The sequence below is a fragment of the Leptodactylus fuscus genome, chromosome 6 (genome assembly GCF_031893055.1).
Source record: "Leptodactylus fuscus isolate aLepFus1 chromosome 6, aLepFus1.hap2, whole genome shotgun sequence".
NCBI classification, from domain to species: Eukaryota; Metazoa; Chordata; class Amphibia; order Anura; family Leptodactylidae; genus Leptodactylus; species Leptodactylus fuscus.
In genome coordinates this window covers 62,502,088-62,528,009 of record NC_134270.1, presented here as the reverse complement: position 1 = coordinate 62,528,009, position 25,922 = coordinate 62,502,088, and the positions used below count along the sequence as shown (strand labels likewise).

At 42.2% G+C, this 25,922-nt stretch overlaps 1 protein-coding gene across 2 annotated transcripts in view; it reads left to right on the top strand.

Moving 5' to 3' along the window:
* The window catches only part of KIRREL3 (kirre like nephrin family adhesion molecule 3), a 628,687-nt gene that overhangs the window by 539,047 nt on the left and 63,718 nt on the right, over nucleotides 1-25,922 (top strand). For both annotated transcript variants that reach the window (XM_075280134.1, XM_075280132.1), the window contains exons 8-10: nucleotides 19,945-20,093; nucleotides 20,695-20,822; nucleotides 22,463-22,589. In XM_075280134.1, coding sequence (XP_075136235.1) covers nucleotides 19,945-20,093; nucleotides 20,695-20,822; nucleotides 22,463-22,589 — 404 coding nt within the window. The remainder of the gene's footprint in view (nucleotides 1-19,944; nucleotides 20,094-20,694; nucleotides 20,823-22,462; nucleotides 22,590-25,922) is intronic.

Genomic DNA, 25,922 nt, shown 5'->3' with positions numbered 1-25,922 from the left:
TGCATCCATTGATCACGGGGCGTGCAGGAGGCTTGTAGGAGATTCTCCCCCAGACACAGCTGCAGCTGATAGCACTAATTTAATTAAGGAGCAGATATCGGCCTCATTATTGACTGTCAGGTGTATTCGGGAACTTCCTCGCTCCGATATCTGGGGCTGCCTGCGTAGCTTACAAGTAACAGCCATTAATGTACTTCATCCAATGTGAATCAGGCTTAGTTATTGTCAGCTGGCTGATCTACACATGTAGTTGAGCCAAGGTTGTTAGAGTCAGCAAAGATTGCATTTGGCACAATTGATGACATTGTGTGTTATCTGTAATATTACATAGGGCAACATGTAACATCTAGTACATTATATATCCTTGTTATTTGTAGTGTTAAACTGCCCATCCAGCTGTTCCACCGGTGAACAGATTTTCCTCCTACCTCCGTCTATACTTGCACCTTTGGCTCACCTGAGAATGCATGTGTTTTCAGTATGGAGAGGAAAGCAAACCATTGCCAAAGACTGGAACTACAAAGGGTCACAAATTAGACAATGCAACATACCTGATCCTTTCTCAAGAGTATCGGGGAAATGTCCAGAGGCCCTCATAGATAACCAATCCTGTGAATATTGGCACGTTTGGCGACTTTTCTCTTATGCGTACCAGAGCCTGTAGGATATGTCCATATGGAATGGGTTGAGTCTTTCCTGAATTGCAATGCCCCAAAAACTATGCAAAATTGTGTTGTTTTTGCATCAGAGTTCATAGAGTAGTCATTGGCGATATGCTGCTGCTTTCACCCTTTACACTAGAAAAGGTGAAACTCTGGGAGAAATTTACAATGTAAACTGACATGCTGCAGATAGAAAAGCTCCACCACAACAGACTTTCCGTCATAAAAACAGTTAGAGGCAATGGCTAAGCAGCAACCTACTACTGGAAAATACATGTATGTTGGTGACATTCTAAGTGTCAGGTAATATTTGCATGTAGCCAGTGGCGTAACTAGGAATGGCCCAGTGGCGAACTTTTGTCATGCCCCCCCCAACCAACACCAACGCCGAAGACCTCGACCGACCCCCTCCTCCGCACTCTATTATGTCTCTTAGTAAGCCATGCACACAGTATTATGTCCATTAGTGGCCCCTGCACACAGTATTATGTCCATTAGTGGCCACTGCACACAGTATTATGTCCCATAGTGGCCCCTGTATACAGTATTATCCCCCATAGTGGCCCCTGCACACAGTATTATCTCCCATAGTGGCCCCTGCACACAGTATTATCCCCCATAGTGTCCCCTGCACACAGTATTATCCCCCATAGTGTCCCCTGCACACAGTATTATGCACCATAGTGGCCCCTGCACACAGTATTATGTCTCATAGTGGCCCCCGAATACAGTATTATCCCCCATAGTGGCCCCTGCACACAGTATTATCCCCCATAGTGTCCCCTGCACACAGTATTATGCACCATAGTGGCCCCTGCACACAGTATTATCCCCAATAGTGGCCCCTGCACACAGTATTATCCCCAATAGTGACCCCTGCACACAGTATTATCCCCAATAGTGGCCCCTGCACACAGTATTATCCCCAATAGTGGCCCCTGTCACCGGGCCCCCTAATGGCCCGGGCCCTGTGGCAGCCACCTCCGCTGCCTCTATGGTAGTTACGCCCTTGCATGTAGCTGTATAGTGACCCCCAGAATAAAATGTACAGGTGGACGCTAGGCATTCCAGTTTCACACTGGCATTATATTACATTTTAATCAAAGAATTAGCAATGTGGTGTCAGATAGGACTGCGGCAACATTTATTACATTATTTTTGGACAGTCATCTTTCACTACTTTGCTGTTAGCAAATATGTTGAATATGTGCTATATATCTGAAGGTATAAATCAGGGACAGGACACGCATTCACCTGCTATATAGTATTCCTGTGACAAGCACCATAGTAAATGATACCCTTTAGTATCATAATATCCGCACATTGGTGATAGTGTCCAATCATTATCAAAATTATGATCCATTACTCCATAGATTTGTCCAAAATGGATCCTAGTCAGTCACCTTCCACAGTTACCCACAACCCTTGGTATCATAGTAAAATCCAATAATGGATAAAATTTGTAGCCAATGCATAACAGCATTCAGTATATTCAGAACATAAAGACACAACGTTGGATTAATATTCTATGCAGCGCTGCTCCACAAGCCGCCGGCCCCCAACTAACTTCTGAAGATTACCCTTCAGCTTTATTGAAGGCAGACGTTCGGCTGCAGAGGAAGCGACCTCTTTACTTTTTGTACATGAGAAGTAATTAATAATTCACAGAGAGCAGACAAGAGTGAAGACCTGCGTTTGTTTCAAGCTGTCAGTGCGACGGGATCGACGGGCACTCTCTGGGGCCGCCATGGCAAATAAATCACCACACGTCACAGAAACACCTTAGGCCCCATTCCCACTGAGTAGCGGTCCGCTCATTTAGACACGTATACACGTGTCAGGGCGAGGCGCTTCAAAACAGATCCCATTGACTTCAATGGGTGCCAGTCTTACGCGCGGTACACATTGAAATCAATGGGTTATAAAGCCTCCCATTGATTTCAATGTATAGCGCACGTAAGCTGGCACCCATTGAAGTCAATGGGATCTGTTTTGAAGCGCTTTGCTCTGACACGTGTATATGTGTCTAAATGAGCGGCGCGTTACTCCGTGGGAACCGGGCCTTACATTTTGCAGTATTGTGTAAATGCAGAGTTCTTTCTGTGCCGCTGTCATTTGTGCATCACTTCCTCTTGATTCTACTGTAGCATTTGCAATGAAACAACTCACAAGTTACTCTTGGGGTCTGTACAAACATGTTGGATTTGACAGGAATTGCACCTAAATCCACTTCAAATATGAGGATAATTCTCATTGCATGCACAGGAATGGGGATTTCACAACCCTGCTAGGGAAAAAAATTCAGCTGTGAAAATAAGTATTATGCTTCTTATTTCTACAGATTTTGTATGAAAAAGTTGAGGATTAGTCTAATACAATAGCAATGTGGATAATAATTCGGATTTGCTGTATACTCACAGCATGTCTGCAAAAGAAATCCAAGTGGCAGTGTTTGATTCTACCATGAAAATACATATCTGTCAATCGCTTATTTTTGTATTTAATGACTACTCCTGTACAATAGTCGTTATACTTGTTTCTGTCAGATTAAGCTTGTTCTTATTCTGCTGTACAATACATGTTGTAAAATGCTTAAAAAACCTAATAAAAATTCAGAATATAAAAAAGAAAATACACATCTGCATTAACAATAACTGTGAACATAACCAGTGCTTAAATTGGGAAAATTTTTTAGGGGGAACTCTGGAATAATTACCCCCCCCCCCCCCCAACAGACCACAGAGTATAATAATTGGAGACCCAGAGGAGTATACAAACATAAAAAACAATGTTACTCACCTCTCCTGGGCTCCGGCGCACTCCTGGCTGATTATGCCATTTTCAATAATGGAAGATACTTCATTTGAGCTGGGCTTACGTCACGACACATAAGGACACAAGCCCCGGCCCACGTGATGTCCGGGATGTCACCAAGTAAGCCTGAGGCCTTCCAAAGCCAGGACAGGTAAGTAACAGTGTCTCGTTGATGGGGTTCTTACCTAGTTCTCAACCCAGATCATGTGATGCCTGTGTTGCTCAGTTCCCCTTCCTTCTCCCCTATTCTCTGTGCTATGAGGGTTGTCCCTTTAAGTGAAGAAGCTCCAATACATTGTAGACATATTCCTCAATAACATTTTACATGTTGCACTGACTTTGCCTGTGTGTGAAGTTCCTGTAGCTTCAGAGACTCAATGAACCTAGGTCTGCTGCGCTGGGCCCCCTTTATCTGACTGATGACGAGAGAATATGCCCTGTGCTCCTTGCTGTCTCATGTTGTTATGGGAACTGGCACAAAGACGACTGAGTCAGGAACGGGTGCGCTCTGCTGTTCTTGATCTCATGTGGGAAAAATCCATTCTGATACGCAAAAAGCTAAAAACCCTGAAGTATCAATAACGTAAAGGTGGAAATGTTCACAGGTTTTTTTTGCTTTTTCTGTGTAAAAGAAGCATTATAAGAAGTGATCCTGTGAGCATCTGTGTCATCCCTAGCAATGAGGTGGGAATGTCTGGAGTAATCTGCAGTAATAGAGAAATCACTGGATCACTGATTTACACAGAAGTCATCACAATGATCTCCTGATAGCCACTGATACAGATCATCTAACCTCCAGGGATCATCTGGCCATGTGCACTAAAGGGAAAAGAAAGCATTACCTAAGAAGTGATCTTGAGATCATTTGTCTCAGCCCTAGCAATGAAGGGGTAAGGTCTGGAGCAATCAGTAGTAATAGAGCAATCACTGGATCACTGATCAGGGGCGGATCCAGGGCCGGGCGAGCCGGGCAACCGCCCGGGGCCCCGCGCTTAGCGGGGGAGAATGGCATGACACTGGGGCAGATGAAGGGGGGAGAATGGCATGACACTGGGGCAAATGAAGGGGGGGAGAACGGCATGACACTGGGGCAGATAAAGGGGGGGATGGCATGGCACTGGGGCAGATGAAGGGGGGGGGGGGATGGCATGACATTGGGGCAGATGAAGGGGGGAGAACGGCATGACACTGGGGCAGAGACGGGGGGGAAATGAAACTGTGGGCAGATAAAGGGGGAGAATGGCATGAAACTGGGGACAGAGATAGAGGGGGGGACATGAAACTAGGGGTAGATGAAGGGTGTATATGAAAATGGGGGGGAGATATAATTTACGGGTGACTGTAGGAGGATTATACTGTGTGGAATCACATGAAAATTGAATGAGAATGGGTGGAGTCAACATAAAAGTTGGCGGGGCCTAATTTGCTGCAGTGCGCTGCGCGCACTTCACGTTTTGTTCCCTCTTTCTAGTCTTCAACAGTTGGGAAGTACAGGTTAGAAGTGCGAGACCCCCAGTAAGTAGGGCCCCGCCAAAGTCAATTGCCCTGGATCCGCCACTGTCACTGATTTACATGGAGTCATCACGATGATCTCCAGAAAGCCACAGTCATAGCTCCCTTTAATCTCCAAGGATCATCTGGCCTTGTATCTCCCCTCTAATGTTCACTGAAGGGAATAGAAAGCATTATAAGAAGTGATCCTGTGATGATTTGTCTCAGCCCCAACGATGAGGCAGTAAAGTCTGGGACAATCAGTAGTAATAGAGCAATCACTGGATCACTGGTTTACATGGAGTCATCACAATGATCTAGTGATAGCCACTGATACAGATCATCTAACCTCCAGGGATCATCTGGCCTTATATCTCCCCTTTAAAATGCAGCATTAGGGTGCATTCACACTGAGTAAACGCTAGCTTATTTTGTAGAGTAAAATTACACTTGTAAATTTTGCTATCCCATTGACTTCAATGATATTTTTTTACAAGTGTAAAAATACGCCTGTAAAAAATACGCCTGTAAAAAATACGCCTGTAAAAATACACCTGTAAAATGTCATTGAAGTCAATGGGATAGCAAAATTTACAAGTGTAATTTTACTCTACAAAATAAGCTAGCGTTTACTCAGTGTGAATGCACCCTTACATAGTGTTTATTCCAATGAATAACTAAGCATTTAAATACATCAAGCCGGAGCTCTGGTAGAGAAGTAGTCGCTCATACGTAGCATTTCTCTTTTCTGTCTAAGGACATCCAATATTCTAATAGGTCATGTAGACTACCTATTTAATCTGAGTCTACGCCAGCATAATGGTTACCACTTACATGGTATTGCACAGCGGCAGATTAATACCCATGGGCCCTGTGCTGTATGATGACTGTGGGCCCCCGCCAGGCTAAAGTTTTCAGGACCTTTTAAATAGGCTGAGTATCAGTTGAAGGAACATTCATAGGATTGCTCATTCTCAATGAAATCCCAGAGTTTGGTTGGAAATATACATTGCAAATGAAATGCATACAAGATGCACATAGGAATATGATGAGCGTGGCCAAGAGAAATTTTATTTATAATGGCCAAGGGGTACAGTAAGGAAAACTTCAATATGAAAAACAGCAGTCTTTCTCACTATGCCAGGAATAGGCATGAACCGCCAACACTACAATGTTACCCCTTGCTTGTAGGAGGACGATTTACAGAAGTTATATATAATGGTACATGTAAAATTCTTCTGTCACCACAGACCACTTCTAAGTGGCATAGACAGATAGTGAGGTAAAAGATTTGGGTGGTCATAGAGCCAAAAAGTCTCGGCAGCTGTCCAAAAAAGGCTATTAGTTTATGTCAAAGTCCAAATTTGTTAATCTATATGCAAATGACCCATTCGGTGTACCTGGGTTATGGCAGTAGCACCTGTCTTCCTTTATGTAAGGGGGCAATGCTGGATATTGAACATGGGCAAAAACAGGTACCTGGTTAGATGCTGCCAATCCCTGGGTGCATGAAGAACTCCTTTACATATGGAAGTTGATTATCTCAACAGCAAGACTGCAGTTAGACAGACAAAAAGGGTATGTTCACTATGTCACTAACATCCTCTACAACAGCATTTTGGTGGTGGTAGACTTCCTTTAAGATGGCAGATGCTATATGATGATCTCTGCTCTCTTCACTTCAGTGGAGTTGAGCAGCAATTCCTGACATAACCTACTGACAGGTATGGCACTCTCTCTGTCTAATCCTGTGCAATCCTTCTAATGTGTGGAAATAGATGCCAAATACACTATACACTCACCGGCCACTTTATTAGGTACACCTGTCCAACTGCTCGTTAACACTTAATTTCTAATCAGCCAATCACATGGCGGCAACTCAGTGCATTTAGGCATGTAGACATGGTCAAGACAATCTCCTGCAGTTCAAACCGAGCATCAGTATGGGGAAGAAAGGTGATTTGAGTGCCTTTGAACGTGGCATGGTTGTTGGTGCCAGAAGGGCTGGTCTGAGTATTTCAGAAACTGCTGATCTACTGGGATTTTCACGCACAACCATCTCTAGGGTTTACAGAGAATGGTCCGAAAAAGAAAAAACATCCAGTGAGCGGCAGTTCTGTGGGCGGAAATGCGTTGTTGATGCCAGAGGTCAGAGGAGAATGGCCAGACTGGTTCGAGCTGATAGAAAACACACCCACGTTTCCTCGTATATCAACGCCAAAAGGCCACAAAAGTAGCACACAAACACCACAACAACCAAAGATATGTGGCCATGAATAATTGAACAATAATAGGTAAAATACAAAATATTTATTTAGTCATATATCATAAAATGACAGCAGATGGTAAAGAACATGAACCGGACAACACAACACTAGAGAAATATACAAGGCAGGTGAGAGTATAGATAAATATCATACATAATATGTCATAGAATGTATAATTGCAGACACAATAGGCAAAACAGGTACACAAATTCAAATCTTATGCACTTATGAAATCAACCAGTAAAACACTGGACAAATGGATGTAGATTAGAAAAATAGTAGATGGATATATAACTAATTCCAAAAACAACCACCTGGACATATAACTGGCTCCTTCAATAATATCACCACAACAAGTAGCAAAGACTAAATGATACCAAATGGTATCTAGGCCAAATAACACGGAGTAAATACATATACCCACTATATCTATTTGAATAACATGCCCATAAGCCAAATTAAAGTGTATATGCCTAAGTCAAATAAAGAGCCAGTGTAAGAGCCATATATCCCCAAACATTAAAGGGTTAAGTACCTGTAGCCATATCTGCAACACTGCCACACCTGCCCTGAAAGAGATGCACCACAAATGCGGGTACCCGGAGGGTCGCCTCAACGCGTTTCGCCAGACGGCTTCCTCAGGAGGCATAACCATACTCCATACACGCAGGATATATATAGAGAGAAAGAAATAAAGGAGGAGGGGCCGATCATGCATCCGATCGTGCGTCCAAAACAGGTGTATGAGCGCGCCAGCATACGTGATGCTGTCGCACGAGCCGGGCTGCGCATGCGCACACGATCGGCACAGTCAAAGACGTGCCGATCATGTGACTCAGAGGCACATGACCGGGTCGCACGAGAGCAGCGCACGCACGCTGCGCGGCTCACCTGAGAGGACATCAAAAGAGATGGTAGTAATATATGTATGTGCATCTGGATATAACAATGCAATGGGAACGTGGCAGGAGTTGGCAGCAATGTGAATACATATACACATATGCGCATCTAAACATAACCATGCCTTCAAGACACCGCAAAATTTTAATAACATTATATATATATCTCTCTAGATGTAATCATGCTGCCTCCTTAATGACTCACAAATATACAGAAAATCATATATATGTGTCAATAACTGTACACAATACCAGGAAAATATCACAAAAGTGACAATATATATATATATTAAATTTAAAATGTTAAAAGTGAAAGGTGCTAAAGTGACCAGTGCCAAAAAAGGTAAGTATAAGGTTATATATGTGTGGTTATACACAATAAAGTGACAACAAAGGTGACAATAAAAGTGAAACGTGCAAAAGTGACAAATACCAATTTATTATAAAAACAATATAATTACAATAAAAGTGAAAAGTGCAAAAATATGGTAAAAAAATTACACAATAAGTGAATAATATATAAAAAAATTTATGACAAACACAACTAATAAATATATGCATAATTTTGTATATATCAAATGAGAAGATTTTCCATTTTCTCCTGTCAAATAAGAAGATTTTCCATTTTCTCCTGTCACGTTCTCTTCATACTATAAACCAATATGATGAATCGGATGCTCTATAAGCCCCTAAACATAAAAATAAGACAACATATATGAATATACAACACAAAACAACATAAACCTGCTGTATGCAAGACATTAAACACAAATTAAAATTAAAAACAACCGGACCCTAATTTAAAGAAAAGAACCAAAGTTAACGGCCTCATTTAGGCCGTTAGGTGAAACCGTATCCAGAACAGTGATCCACCGTGTCTCATGTTGCAAAAGGGTTTTTTTGAGATCTCCACCCCTGGATCCTAATTGGATGTGATCAATACCACAGACCCTAAGGCCCCTAGGATTACAGTTATGTGCCTCTTTAAAATGTCTTGGAACTGGTTGCAATTTTTCCAGCTCCAGCACATTAGCTGCTGCCCTGATTCTACTTACGTGTTCAGATATACGTATTTTAAGTGCTCTTGTTGTCATGCCTACATAAATCTGGCCACAAGGGCATGTAGCATGATAAACAACCCCAGATGTGTTGCAATTGATGTTATGTCTAATCTTATAGGATTTAGTACCTGTCGAATCAACAAATTCCCTAGATCTTATCATATAGGGACACATAGAACACTTACCACACGGATAAAAGCCCCACTTTGGGCCCTTATAGCCAAAAATCCCCGTAGGTTTACAGATATAATGGCTATCCACCAGAAGATCACGAAGATTGCGAGATCTTCTCCACGTAACACTCGGTCTTGCTGGTAAATGTTTAGCAACATCTGGATCTGTTAAGAGAATCGGCCATCTTGTTTCCAGGACATCATATATGTCCCGCCATTGTGAGTTGAAGGTCGTGATGAATCGAAGATTTGAATTTGTATCTTGTCTGGCATTTCTAACACGCCGTTTACTATCATGGGTCAGTAAAGAAGCACGAGTTGACTGTTTAGCACGATCATAGCCATATTTGATGGCTGTAGGTCTGTACCCTCTCTGATGAAAACGTGAGGCGAGGTCTGCGGCCTGTTCTTCAAAATCAGAATCCTGCGAACAAATACGTTTCGCTCGCAGGAACTGACTAATTGGAATTGCATCAATAGTTTTGTAAAAATGAGCAGATGTAGCATGTAGGAAGGAGTTGGTTGAGGTTTTCTTCCTAAAAAGATTAGTCGAGAGATTACCTTCGGAGTCACAGGAAATTAGAAGATCAAGAAAATCCACCTGGTCAACACTAAATTTCCAAGTTAAATGAATGTTTAAATCATTAACATTCAAGGCACACAAAAATTGCTCGAGCTGCGACGCCGAGCCACTCCAAATGAAAAAAAATGACCCTGGCACAATCTTGGTGACCTGCGACGTCGAGTCACTCTACACGTCTATTGGCCATGACCACGGAGTGCGAGCGTCAAAGACATTTTTATCCATGACTAATTTAGACCCTGAATTGATTTTGTTTATTTTGGAATTACTTCAATTTTTGTTAACCCACAATTATTTTTTGTTTAAGGACCTCCCCTTCCTGCAGCTCCAAGGAACTGCAATGGGGGCGGCCTGTGCGCCCTCATATGCTAATTTGTTCTTGGGGCTGTGGGAGAGGGAGGTTGTTCCTTTTATCCCAGGTTTTGACGCCGTACTCCGTTGGTCCAGATATATCGACGATATTTTTTTCATTTGGAGTGGCTCGGCGTCGCAGCTCGAGCAATTTTTGTGTGCCTTGAATGTTAATGATTTAAACATTCATTTAACTTGGAAATTTAGTGTTGACCAGGTGGATTTTCTTGATCTTCTAATTTCCTGTGACTCCGAAGGTAATCTCTCGACTAATCTTTTTAGGAAGAAAACCTCAACCAACTCCTTCCTACATGCTACATCTGCTCATTTTTACAAAACTATTGATGCAATTCCAATTAGTCAGTTCCTGCGAGCGAAACGTATTTGTTCGCAGGATTCTGATTTTGAAGAACAGGCCGCAGACCTCGCCTCACGTTTTCATCAGAGAGGGTACAGACCTACAGCCATCAAATATGGCTATGATCGTGCTAAACAGTCAACTCGTGCTTCTTTACTGACCCATGATAGTAAACGGCGTGTTAGAAATGCCAGACAAGATACAAATTCAAATCTTCGATTCATCACGACCTTCAACTCACAATGGCGGGACATATATGATGTCCTGGAAACAAGATGGCCGATTCTCTTAACAGATCCAGATGTTGCTAAACATTTACCAGCAAGACCGAGTGTTACGTGGAGAAGATCTCGCAATCTTCGTGATCTTCTGGTGGATAGCCATTATATCTGTAAACCTACGGGGATTTTTGGCTATAAGGGCCCAAAGTGGGGCTTTTATCCGTGTGGTAAGTGTTCTATGTGTCCCTATATGATAAGATCTAGGGAATTTGTTGATTCGACAGGTACTAAATCCTATAAGATTAGACATAACATCAATTGCAACACATCTGGGGTTGTTTATCATGCTACATGCCCTTGTGGCCAGATTTATGTAGGCATGACAACAAGAGCACTTAAAATACGTATATCTGAACACGTAAGTAGAATCAGGGCAGCAGCTAATGTGCTGGAGCTGGAAAAATTGCAACCAGTTCCAAGACATTTTAAAGAGGCACATAACTGTAATCCTAGGGGCCTTAGGGTCTGTGGTATTGATCACATCCAATTAGGATCCAGGGGTGGAGATCTCAAAAAAACCCTTTTGCAACATGAGACACGGTGGATCACTGTTCTGGATACGGTTTCACCTAACGGCCTAAATGAGGCCGTTAACTTTGGTTCTTTTCTTTAAATTAGGGTCCGGTTGTTTTTAATTTTAATTTGTGTTTAATGTCTTGCATACAGCAGGTTTATGTTGTTTTGTGTTGTATATTCATATATGTTGTCTTATTTTTATGTTTAGGGGCTTATAGAGCATCCGATTCATCATATTGGTTTATAGTATGAAGAGAACGTGACAGGAGAAAATGGAAAATCTTCTTATTTGACAGGAGAAAATGGAAAATCTTCTCATTTGATATATACAAAATTATGCATATATTTATTAGTTGTGTTTGTCATAAATTTTTTTATATATTATTCACTTATTGTGTAATTTTTTTACCATATTTTTGCACTTTTCACTTTTATTGTAATTATATTGTTTTTATAATAAATTGGTATTTGTCACTTTTGCACGTTTCACTTTTATTGTCACCTTTGTTGTCACTTTATTGTGTATAACCACACATATATAACCTTATACTTACCTTTTTTGGCACTGGTCACTTTAGCACCTTTCACTTTTAACATTTTAAATTTAATATATATATATATTGTCACTTTTGTGATATTTTCCTGGTATTGTGTACAGTTATTGACACATATATATGATTTTCTGTATATTTGTGAGTCATTAAGGAGGCAGCATGATTACATCTAGAGAGATATATATATAATGTTATTAAAATTTTGCGGTGTCTTGAAGGCATGGTTATGTTTAGATGCGCATATGTGTATATGTATTCACATTGCTGCCAACTCCTGCCACGTTCCCATTGCATTGTTATATCCAGATGCACATACATATATTACTACCATCTCTTTTGATGTCCTCTCAGGTGAGCCGCGCAGCGTGCGTGCGCTGCTCTCGTGCGACCCGGTCATGTGCCTCTGAGTCACATGATCGGCACGTCTTTGACTGTGCCGATCGTGTGCGCATGCGCAGCCCGGCTCGTGCGACAGCATCACGTATGCTGGCGCGCTCATACACCTGTTTTGGACGCACGATCGGATGCATGATCGGCCCCTCCTCCTTTATTTCTTTCTCTCTATATATATCCTGCGTGTATGGAGTATGGTTATGCCTCCTGAGGAAGCCGTCTGGCGAAACGCGTTGAGGCGACCCTCCGGGTACCCGCATTTGTGGTGCATCTCTTTCAGGGCAGGTGTGGCAGTGTTGCAGATATGGCTACAGGTACTTAACCCTTTAATGTTTGGGGATATATGGCTCTTACACTGGCTCTTTATTTGACTTAGGCATATACACTTTAATTTGGCTTATGGGCATGTTATTCAAATAGATATAGTGGGTATATGTATTTACTCCGTGTTATTTGGCCTAGATACCATTTGGTATCATTTAGTCTTTGCTACTTGTTGTGGTGATATTATTGAAGGAGCCAGTTATATGTCCAGGTGGTTGTTTTTGGAATTAGTTATATATCCATCTACTATTTTTCTAATCTACATCCATTTGTCCAGTGTTTTACTGGTTGATTTCATAAGTGCATAAGATTTGAATTTGTGTACCTGTTTTGCCTATTGTGTCTGCAATTATACATTCTATGACATATTATGTATGATATTTATCTATACTCTCACCTGCCTTGTATATTTCTCTAGTGTTGTGTTGTCCGGTTCATGTTCTTTACCATCTGCTGTCATTTTATGATATATGACTAAATAAATATTTTGTATTTTACCTATTATTGTTCAATTATTCATGGCCACATATCTTTGGTTGTTGTGGTGTTTTCGAGCTGATAGAAAGGCAACAGTGACTCAAATAGCCACCCGTTACAACCAAGGTAGCCAGAAGAGCATCTCTGAACGCACAGTACGTCGAACTTTGAGGCAGATGGGCTACAGCAGCAGAAGACCACACCGGGTGCCACTCCTTTCAGCTAAGAACAGGAAACTGAGGCTACAATTTGCACAAGCTCATCGAAATTGGACAATTGAAGATTGGAAAAACGTTGCCTGGTCTGATGAGTCTCGATTTCTGCTGCGTCATTCGGATGGTAGGGTCAGAATTTGGCGTCAACAACATGAAAGCATGGATCCATCCTGCCTTGTATCAACGGTTCAGGCTGGTGGTGGTGGTGTCATGGTGTGGGGAATATTTTCTTGGCACTCTTTGGGCCCCTTGGTACCAATTGAGCATCGTTGCAACGCCAAAGCCTACCTGAGTATTGTTGCTGACCATGTCCATCCCTTTATGACCACAATGTACCCAACATCTGATGGCTACTTTCAGCAGGATAATGCAATGCCATGTCATAAAGCTGGAATCATCTCAGACTGGTTTCTTGAACATGACAGTGAGTTCACTGTACTCCAATGGCCTCCACAGTCACCAGATCTCAATCCAATAGAGTATCTTTGAGATGTGGTGGAACGGGAGATTCGCATCATGGATGTGCAGCCGACAAATCTGCGGCAAGTGTGTGATGCCATCATGTCAATATGGACCAAAATCTCTGAGGAATGCTTCCAGCACCTTGTTGAATCTATGCCACGAAGAATTGAGGCAGTTCTGAAGGCAAAAGGGGGTCCAACCCGTTACTAGCATGGTGTACCTAATAAAGTGGCCGGTGAGTGTATACCAGATAACAAAAAATGTAGATTTGTTCTATAATCTTATGAGGAAGGAGAAAGTTTTTGTGGGTGTTTGCCCTGTGGACATAGGGTATCATATACAGTCTGGATGCAATCTACAGGTCAGGGATTTCTGTTCTTGTTATTAAGGAGCAGATGGTTGACCCAGGACAACGCTGTACACAGGATGAGTGATGTTGAATGTAGCCTCGGCACCTGCGTCGTATAAACATTCACGTCACAGTGTTATAAATGAGATTCCGGCTCGGCCAGGACCGGCGCTCAGTCCTCAGTGCAATTAATTTCACATCAGACATTGTTACTTTTTGTGTATTTTATCATTTATTTGCACTTCCAATTGTCATATGAGGTATGAGGCTCGTATTGCTGGGAACTACGAGGCATTCTTCAAGCTGCCACCAAGACGTGTTCATTATATCATGTGCTCTGGAGGCAGCTCGAGGTCAAAACAACAATATTTTTAGAAGTAATTAATGGGAAGAAATCCGCCTTCATTTATTATGAATGGTGTTTGTAGAAGAAGAAAAATGTTTCCTGGTCACACAAATTAATAATCTCCTGAAGCAGCAGAATAAGATCCGAGGACTCAGTATAAGGAGCCTCAGATCCAAGAGCCGAAAAATAAGGAACAGTAAAAGAGGAGCACACAATTTTAGGGCCAAGATTAAGGTTTCAGAGCTTCAGAGTAAGGAGCCTTAATTTAAGAAGCAGAGTAAGGACCTCTGATCCGACAGGCAAGTGTAAACAGCCTTAAGATAAGGAGCCTTAGATCTCAGGACCTCAGATCTAGGGACTGCGTATATGGAGCCTCAGTTTGAGAAGCTTTGGATCCAGTATAAGGAGTGATCCAATATTATCTACATCTAATAAGTAGTAACTTTAAGAATCCTTAGCTTTACTAGTTTCCTAGTGACCTTGAATGAAAGGCTGTTTTATCCTCCAGTCACACCAAAAACTGCCAATACTGGTAGCTGCTGCAGTGTGCCTAAGCAGAACTGCATAAAAATAATGCCACGTTTGGTACTAGTGGAAATATATGGCTGCAAAATGTTGGGTATGTTGTGTTATATAACACTAGCCTCTGCCCGTGACTTTGTCTGCGTGTTAATGGCATCAATGATCCTCCTATATTTAGCAAATTGCTGCCATCGATGGTTTGCCTGCTCCAGCGTTTCAGCAGCTGTCAAGCTGGGCTGCCGCTGAATTCCTTCCTCGCACTGTGCCCATGATTGTTCCAGCATCTCAGAAGCTCGCTGGGAAGCCATGTAATGAGTGTGTTGATGGCATTAATAATCCGCCTCAGCTCAACTTGAGGAGAACTCTGTGACTTCTGGCTACCTTCATAGCTCTTGTTGTTTTAGAAGTTTGTGACAAATTTGATTTTCTTTTTCCCAACATGTTTAAAAGTAGCAAACTGCCAATTTGGATTAAAGACGTTTTCCTATCCAGTGTGTCAGCATGTTGCCTGGAGCAGATCAGGTAATATGTAGAGATGAGCGAACAGTGTTCTATCGAACACATGTTCGATCGGATATCAGGGTGTTCGCTATGTTCGAATCGAATCGAACACCGCGTGGTAAAGTGCGCCAAAATTCGATTCCCCTCCCACCTTCCCTGGCGCCTTTTTTGCACCAATAACAGTGCAGGGGAGGTGGGACAGGAACTACGACACCGGGGGCATTGAAAAAAATTGGAAAAAGTCATTGGCTGCCGAAATCAGGTGACCTCCATTTTAGACGAATAGTGGATTTCAAATCCGGGTCATATGAGAATGTGAACTTTGTGACTATGAGACAGGGATAGCTGTACAGGCAGGGATAGCTAGGGATAACCTTTATTTAGGGGGGAATGTTATTAAAAATAACTTTTTGGGGCTCTATCGGGTGTGTAATTGTGATTTTTGTGAGATAAACTTTTTCCCATAGGGATGCATTGGCCAGCGCTGATTGGCCAGAGTACGGAACTAGACCAATCAGCGCTGGCTCTGCTGGAGGAGGCGGAGTCTAAGATCGCTCCACACCAGTCTCCATTCAGGTCCGACCTTAGACTCCGCCTCCTCCAGCAGAGCCAGCGCTGATTGGCCGAATTCCGTACTCTGGCCAATCAGCACTGGCTAATGCATTGTATTGGCGTGATGAAGCAGTGCTGAATGTGTGTGCTTAGCACACACATTCAGCTCTACTTCATTGGGCTAATAGAATGCATTGGCCAATCAGCGCTGGCCAATGCATTCTATTAGCTTGATGAAGCAGAGTGTGCACAAGGGTTCAAGCGCACCCTCGGCTCTGATGTAGCAGAGCCGAGGCTGCACAAGGGTTCAAGCGCACCCTCGGCTCTGATGTAGCAGAGCCGAGGGTGCACTTGAACCCTTGTGCAGCCTCGGCTCTGCTACATCAGAGCCGAGGGTGCGCTTGAACCCTTGTGCACCCTCGGCTCTGCTACATCAGAGCCGAGGGTGCGCTTGAACCCTTGTGCACACTCTGCTTCATCAAGCTAATAGAATGCATTGGCCAGCGCTGATTGGCCAATGCATTCTATTAGCCCGATGAAGTAGAGCTGAATGTGTGTGCTAAGCACACACATTCAGCACTGCTTCATCACGCCAATACAATGCATTAGCCAGTGCTGATTGGCCAGAGTACGGAATTCGGCCAATCAGCGCTGGCTCTGCTGGAGGAGGCGGAGTCTAAGGTCGGACCTGAATGGAGACTGGTGTGGAGCGATCTTAGACTCCGCCTCCTCCAGCAGAGCCAGCGCTGATTGGTCGAGTTCCGTACTCTGGCCAATCAGCGCTGGCCAATGCATTCTATTAGCCCGATGAAGTAGAGCTGAATGTGTGTGCTTAGCACACACATTCAGCTCTACTTCATCGGGCTAATAGAATGCATTGGCCAATCAGCGCTGGCCAATGCATTCTATTAGCGTGAACTGAGTTTGCACAGGGGTTCTAGTGCACCCTCGGCTCTGCTACATCAGATTGCTACATCTGATGTAGCAGTGCCGAGTGTGCATCAGATGTGTAGTTGAGCAAAACTGACTCAGCACTGCTAAGTCTCTGCATTCGCATAGGAATGCATTGGCCAGCCTTTGGCCAATCAGCGCTGGCTCTGCCGGAGGAGGCGGAGTCTAAGGTCGGACCTGAATGGAGACTGGTGTGGAGCGATCTTAGACTCCGCCTCCTCCAGCAGAGCCAGCGCTGATTGGTCGAGTTCCGTACTCTGGCCAATCAGCACTGGCCAATGCATTTCTATGGGGAAAAGTTAGCTTGCGAAAATCGCAAACTGACAGGGATTTCCATGAAATAAAGTGACTTTTATGCCCCCAGACATGCTTCCCCTGCTGTCCCAGTGTCATTCCAGGGTGTTGGTATCATTTCCTGTGGTGTCATAGTGGACTTGGTGACCCTCCAGACACGAATTTGGGTTTCCCCCTTAACGAGTATATGTTCCCCATAGACTATAATGGGGTTCGAAACCCATTCGAACACTCGAACAGTGAGCGGCTGTTCGAATCGAATTTCGAACCTCGAACATTTTAGTGTTCGCTCATCTCTAATTACACATGGACACCAGCAGACCCCATTGATGATAATATATAGCATATATAATTATAGTCAATGTGGTTTGCTGGGTGTCCACCGTTTTCGTAAATAAACTGGTGGAGAGAAAAGTCCTCAATGCAGGACTTTTCTCTGACGATTTTTGGCAGTTTCTGAGAACAATTAGTAAGTGACATATAGCCTTTCTACATTGGTCACTAATGGACCTTTCTATATTAGTTGAGGCTGAATAGTGCGAGGTGTCTTGCACTAACAAAAGCTCCCAGGATTGGTAAACTACTAATTCTGGTCACTTAAAGGGTTTGGCCATTTTCAGACCAATATTGAGAGACAAATGTTATGGTTTGTATAATAAAAAGTTGTACAATTTTCCAATATACTTTCTGTATCAATTCCTCACAGTTTTCTAGATCTTTGCTTGCTGTCATTCATTCTGTTACTTCTAGTGGATAAAAGTCAAATAAAAAATAACTGAGAAGACGCACAGATCTTGACATTGATGATCTATAATTCCTGATGACTGTTATTTGGCATTCTATCGTATCGGTCAGAATTGTCCTTAAACACAACTTTCATTAGTTTGACGTTTGTAACACCTTTAAAAAAAAAAAAGGTCCTCACAGCTAAACATCCCACCATGCAGATGTCTTAATTAAATGTTATGAGAGGAGCTGCGATGTGCTAATTGTCATTAACAAGAGTGCTAATTATAAGACTGTACGCAGTGTCTTGGAAGAATCTTACAGTGCTGACCAACCACTGATACATTCCATAGGATATTGATAGATTTTGATTTCCATTGCATCCTATTGATTAACATTGTTTATTAATATCAAGCACTTGTGCATAATGTCCCTTTATGAGGGGACAACACTAAGTGTCAAGAAAAATGCCAAAATGTGCGTGGTGTGTTTTCAGTGTCATTTCTCATATTCACATTTACCAATATACCATATATTTTATTTGTAGGATAACCTATTTGCCAGTCTTACAGCAGCTTATTGGATAGCTTACCTCATCTGTAGACTCATCTAAATGGAGCATGTATTTCCCTCTTGTGTCCTCATGGGTTCCATTGGTTAAAGGGATTGTCCAGATTCAGACTAATTTTGAGAGTCAAATGTTACTGTTTATATAATCAAAAGTTCTACAATTTTCCAGTATACTTTCTCTATCAATTCTTCACAGTTTTCTAGATTTCTGCTTACATGTGTGGTCATGGTCCATAGTCATGTATGCTCATCACATGACCATGGACTGATCTTTATCCACTGGAAGGACTCAGAATGAATGACAGCAAACAGAGATCTAGAAAACTGTGAGAAATTGATTATGAAAGTACATTGGAAAATTGTACAACTTTTCATTATACAAACAGAAATATTTGTCTCTCAATATTTATCTAAAACTGGACCACCCCTTTTATTGTCCCTAGAAATTAGATTGACCCAAGTGAGACTTGCAGTGTCTGGTTAGTGAGCCTGCTGTGCACTACACAGTGGCTTATGTTAGCACTATATAAATGGCACAGCTACATCACAGTAGATACTGTATTGGGTCTCTAGACTCACTGACAGCGTGTGTTATATTTTTCGGGCTTCGCAGCCAGAATGAATTATAAATGCACTCTCATTTCCTGCATTGTGCCCAGTAGCCACGTGGCTAATGAATGTTGTAATGTGCGGACATTAAAGACTCAATGTTCTGAGCTAATATCAAACAACATGAGCAGCTAATGGAGGCTCCAGCGCTAAATGTACGGATGTAATTGCCCCTATCAATGGTTGCGATTGCTTCTCCTATCCGAATGTTCTCCTTCCATTATCCCTAAGCAGTTGGAGAATAGCTCTGTTAAAGCAAGGAGTCTGAGTGTAACTCATAGATGGAAACTAGTCCATGAGGCTCAGTCTCAGAAACTGTTCACTTAGGATATTTGCTGTGGCATCTATTTTATCTCAGAATTCTTAGTTGTCACCTGTCTCACAAGTGATTTAGCTGTAGCAACAAGTGTATTAGCTGTGCCAGCAGGACTAGGACAGGATGAAGTTTCAGCCTCTGGCTGTAGGCGTTGAATGTACATGTTCACTGACAGTAAGTAGACATCCTGAGAACATAGTAGAATGTGACTGAACTGCTTGATGTACATAAAAGTAGAAAAATTAATCATTTAACCCTCTGATGGTTACATCGTGTGTTGGCTTCACAATATTTCAGGTCTCTCATATTCTCTGTTGTGACTTCTAGGTGGGCAAAAGGTGGACAACTGCTGAAGGAGGTGACGGAAGAAACCTATGAGACGGTGGTCGATTATTCCTATTTCTCGGAGCCAGTATCCTGTGAGGTCACCAATGCCCTGGGCAGCACCAACATCAGCAGAACAGTAGATGTCTATTGTAAGAGTCTATACCCTCCCCCTTTATGGATTCACAAATACTTTAGGATGGGGAGGGAAACTTTCAGCTCTCCAGTCATCAAGAAACTACAACTCCCAGCATGTACACTAGCTCTGCTCTTGTTGGAGCTACCCATAAAAGTGAATGCAACATGCTGGGAGTTGTTATTCCACACCACAAGTTACTGATCTCTGACTTAGAATCTCATGCTCCATTCACATCCAGAGCTGCAGTTACGGTTCTACCATGCATTGCGGAGGATAAGATGGCAGTTACATGATAGCTGTGATTTCAGGTGACATATTTGCTGGTGAGGGCAGAAAAATGGCAGTTTCTAGATAGAACAGAATTGTGATTTCAGCTGTGGAAGTTACTGAATTATGAGACATCCTGCAACTCAAGATCAATAACATATACATAAAGTAACGTATTTGTACATTTAGGGTACATTTTGTGTAGAGATATGGAGAGGAGAGCAGGAACCCCGCATCGCCTGAAGGGGCATATATCACAACAGGTATAGGACAATGCTTACCTGCACAATGCATCATATTCTGGTCAGGGTGTTAACCTCTGTACTTTTACTGTTCCCTCACTATAGTTGGACCTCGGATGGCGACAGAACCGGAATCCATTGTTGTGGACCTTGGCTCAGAAGCCACATTCCATTGTGCCTGGATCGGCAATCCCTCTCTCACCATTGTCTGGATGAAACGTGGTTCTGGTGTGGTAAGTACGGAAGATCTGGTACAATGTAGATTCCATTTATGCCATTATTGCACCATAGGAGGCTACATTCACAGGACAGTGTGACGTACGTTTTTATGTGAATGGGGGCTATTCACATAACCATTATTTTGACGATCTGTTATAGACCGTCAAAACATAGGTCATATCCTATTTTTAGCTGTTTTCACGTATCCCTCCATACACTGAAATGTATGGGAGATCCATGAAAACGGCCGCCCTTCTAGTGCAAAATGGCCATGAAAAATGGATATTTTTCAAGGCTGTTTTGCAACACTTGCGTTTGTATCTAGCCTTATGGGAACCAGTGGCAGATAGGATTCAATAGATAAAGTCTCCATGTAGCCCTGGCCTCAAATGCATTTTCAAGATCTTTTGATAACCTATGAAACCTATTGAAACCCATCCTTATGCATGCAAAGAGCCGAAGATTTAGTACACTGTAATAGATACAAGTGCTCCATCTCTGTGTAACTGATACATATTCCTGTTCTTTATATGTATGAAAGAAGTTATCTGTTCACTGACAGCAAGCAGAGACGTTTAATATGAAAGTATAGTCGACAGCCCCTTGTTTTCCCCGAGAAGTCTGGCATTGTCCTGAGTATTATAAATGTATCCGGAGCATTGATTCCCTTACAAGGTGCAGTAATAAATAGTCATGAGACTCCATACAGAGTAACTATGTAACACACACAGGAATTGTAACCTTCTTTTACCAGTGAGCGTCTGCAAAATTGTTTAATAACCGCATGCTGTCTCATAAGGACAGGACTGGGCGTTTAGTCTCCAGCCAGTTCACAGCCAGAACATTTACAGCCAGAGCAGAGTCGCAGCTGAAACTTTGACATTTATTTCTCAAGTTAAAATGGCAAAAAATTATTATTTTTTGCCTTTGTGAGGTCAGCGGCTTTATAGTCTGAGCGCAATCATATTAAAAGCAGAATTTTATTTTCCAAAAAATTATTTTTCATTTTAAAATGTTCAGCAGGATACATATAAGAAATGACAAGGGCAGATAATTTATTTCCTGTAAGTGCAAATATAGAAGGTCATACTTGTCAGCTACAACCTCATATACCGCCAATAGCTGAGGCCAATATAACCATGCCTTCTTGAGGTGCCATCATGCAAGACGTCACTAGATCCCAGGGAGCGGGATGATTTTATTGTAGTTCTTTTAATCAGGCATTTAACAATCCAGAAAATCCCATTCTCTAGACATACTTTCAAGATTTCACAATTTCTCAAGACCGTTCTATAAAACTCAGTATGTTTCAGATATCATGTATATATTCGGATTATAATACTTACTATATTTATTCACAAAGTGCTCAGTACCTGCATTTAGGAATAGCCTGATAATGTGGCAATGACAGATATAATCTGGCACTGGCCCATTCCTGGGATCCTTTGATAGCACTCTTCACAGCAGGTCATAATATGAGTTGGTTTTATTTTGCTGTGTATATCTGCTGTACTGACCTCTGGTGGCCAGAATAAAAACTGCAATGTAGTAACAGGTTTGTTTTGCTATATACAGACCTGAGTAGGTGATGATAGGCCATGTAATGATTTTAGTGTTTTTGTGTTTATTTTTATATGTTATATATTTTACCTAGGTGCTGAGTAATGACAACTACCTGACATTAAAAAATGTCCGCCAAGAGGATGCTGGAAAATATGTTTGCCGAGCTGTTGTACCTCGAGTGGGTGCTGGTGAGAGGGAAATCACATTAACTGTAAATGGTAAGGAACCTCTAGAGGTGGAAATGAATGTATATGGTTTCCAGTAAGAGCACCACTCCAGCCACTGGGTTGTGTATGGAATTGCAGCTCAGCTCCATTGAAGCTGCAATGACACATACAATCTATAGACAGGTGTGGCACAGTTTTGGAAGAAAGCAGTCATGTTTTTATAAGTCTGGATAATCTATTTATTAAATACGTTTGTTTATGTCTGTTTCTAGGAAAGCTGGGTGGCAAGCAATACAACCACCATTATAGACCCTACAATGCTCTTGGTAGTGTTGACTATCTTTGCGTAGTTCAGACAGTTTACTCTTGAAGGTCAAGGCGAAACGTAGCGTGAAGGCCCACAAATAAACCGCAGTGTTTTACTGGAAAAATAAACCAATATAAACATCTGTAACTGGGAAAGCTTGGTGGCAAACATTATGACCACAATTACAGATCCTACATGTATGTCACCCATCTTGGCACAGACCCTTGAAGAGTAAATCTGTTTCCCCATGTCTTAGTATTGTTGTGTATCTTTGCATAAATGGAGATTTTTCTTATCAGGAGTCTGGAAAAGACTGTAAATTGTCTCCCAGCTTTCCCAGAAACAGATACTTTTATGGTTTATCTTTTTTTTTATGTATGTTTGTTTCCGGGACACCTAGGTGTAACCTAGGTGAAATGTCAGTCTTGATAAATTCCCATCTAGAAGTCGGAACAAGCTGGGCGTCAGTGACATTGGAGGCTGTATTGGCAGCCACATTGGTTGTCACTCAGCTTTCCTAGAAACGAAAACTGGTAATGTATTGTGAAACCAATGTATAGAATTTTACTTTACTTGGCAGGAGGTGACTCGATGACTTATATTTATTGGATATGTTAATATGATGTTGCGCTTCTTTTATATGAGAACCTTGTGTCCAGGAAAGTTGCTTACAAGCGGCAGTCCTTGTCTGCTCCAAGCCTAGCGTAAATCTGTTTTATATCTTTATCTCTTGCAGTGAAGCAGAACGGCAGATTTAGCTCTTTAATATTAGATTCCTGTTTATGTTCCCATTAAGAAGCCAGAATAACAATTTCCCTGGCGCCAGTTGTATATGGTCCTAATCCGCTTCTACTGTTATCGAGGTTTATCCTGTGTAACGGCCACAGCACGCGGAGAGATGGTGGAGGCACTGACGATGTCCTTGGGGTGCAGCTGACAAAATGTTATTATGAAGTAAAGAGACATTACAATCTGTAAACATGGCATCCTTAATATTAGTAACTATATACCATACCCCAGGTGTAGAATAAGAGATGCCCAAAGCCATTTATATGCCCCCCCCACCTTACTAGGACCCATGTGGACCTATAAGGAATTTGGATTTTGATCAGGGTCTGTACTTTCAGTGATGCAAAATGGCCACCTGAAGTACCAGTCGGGGAAAAAATTATTTCCTTCCGACTCCTTCAAAATTTAGTGGGGAATTCCATGACCCTATTCTGCTCTGATTTTTGGATGGGAGGGGTTGCAATGGGGCGGGGCATATGTAATAATCACTTCAGGAGGCTGCTGAATGGATAAGGCATCAATATGATGTCATAAGTACAAAGCAGCTAACTGGTTAATTTCCAAATACAGTGTTGGCCAAAAGTATTGGCGCCCCTGCAATTCTGTCAGATAATACTCATTTTCTTCCAGAAAATGATTGCAATCACAAATTCTTTGGTATTATTATCTTCATTTAATTTGTCTTCAATGGAAAACCACAAACAGAATTGTCAAAAAGCCAAATGGGATATAATTCCACACCAAACATAAAAAAGGGGGTGGACAAAAGTATTGGCACTGTTTGAAAAATCATGTGATGCTTCTCTAATTAGTGTAATTGGCAGCACCTGTTACTTACCTGAGGCACCTAACAGGTGGTGGCAATAACTAAATCACACTTGCAGCCAGTTGAAATGGATTAAAGTTGACTCAACCTCTGTCTTGTGTCCTTGTGTGTACCACATTGAGCATGGAGAAAAGAAAGAAGACCAAAGAACTGTCTGAGGACTTGAGAAGCAAAATTGTGAGGAAGCATGAGCAATCTCAAGGCTACAAGTCCATGTCCAAAGACCTGAATGTTCCTGTGTCTACCGTGCGCAGTGTCATCAAGAAGTTTAAAGCCCATGGCACTGTGGCTAACCTCCCTAGATGTGGACGGAAAAGAAAAATTGACGAGAGATTTCAACGCAAGATTGTGCTGATGGTGGATAAAGAACCTCGACTAACATCCAAACAAGTTCAAGCTGCCCTGCAGTCTGAGGGTACAACAGTGTCAACCCGTACTATGCGTCGGCATCTGAATGAAAAGGGACTGTATGGTAGGATACCCAGGAAGACCCCACTTCTTACACAGAGACATAAAAAAGCCAGGCTGGAGTTTGCCAAAACTTACCTGAGAAAGCCAAAAACGTTTTGGAAGAATGTTCTCTGGTCAGATGAGACAAAAGTAGAGGTTTTTGGGAAAAGGCATCAACATAGAGTTTACAGGGGAAAAAAGAGGCCTTCAAAGAAAAGAACATGGTCCCTACAGTCAAACATGGCGGAGGTTCCCTGATGTTTTGGGGTGGCTTTGCTGCCTCTGGCACTGGACTGCTTGACCGTGTGCATGGCATTATGAAGTCTGAAGACTACCAACAAATTTTGCAGCATAATGTAGGGCCCAGTGTGAGAAAGCTGGGTCTCCCTCAGAGGTCATGGGTCTTCCAGCAGGACAATGACCCAAAACACACTTCAGGTCAGCACTAGAAAATGGTTTGAGAGAAAGCACTGGAGACTTCTAAAGTGGCAGCAATGAGTCCAGACCTGAATCCCATAGAACACCTGTGGAGAGATCTCTTGATGGCAGTTTGGAGAAGGCCCCCTTCACATCTCAGGGACCTGGAGCAGTTTGCCAAAGAAGAATGGTCTAAAATTCCAGCAGAGCCTTGTAAGAAACTCACTGATGGTTACCGGAAGCGGTTGTTCGCAGTTACTTTATCTAAAGGTTGTGCTACCAAGTATTACGCTGAGGGTGCCAATACTTTTGTCCGGCCCATTTTTGGAGTTTTGTGTAAAATGATCAATGAATTGTTTGTTTTTTTCATTCTCTTTTGTGTTTTTTTCATTGCAAGCAAAATAAATTAAGATATTAATACCAAGGAGTTTGTGCTTGCAATCATTTTCTGGAAGAACATGAGTATTATCTGACAGAATTGCAGGGGTGCCAATACTTTTGCCCAACATTGTAGCTATATTTTAATCTGGTTAGAAATATTTGTTTTGTCCCTAGGGATCATTTTTCCAGCTGCCTGTTATCGGCCGCATTGGTT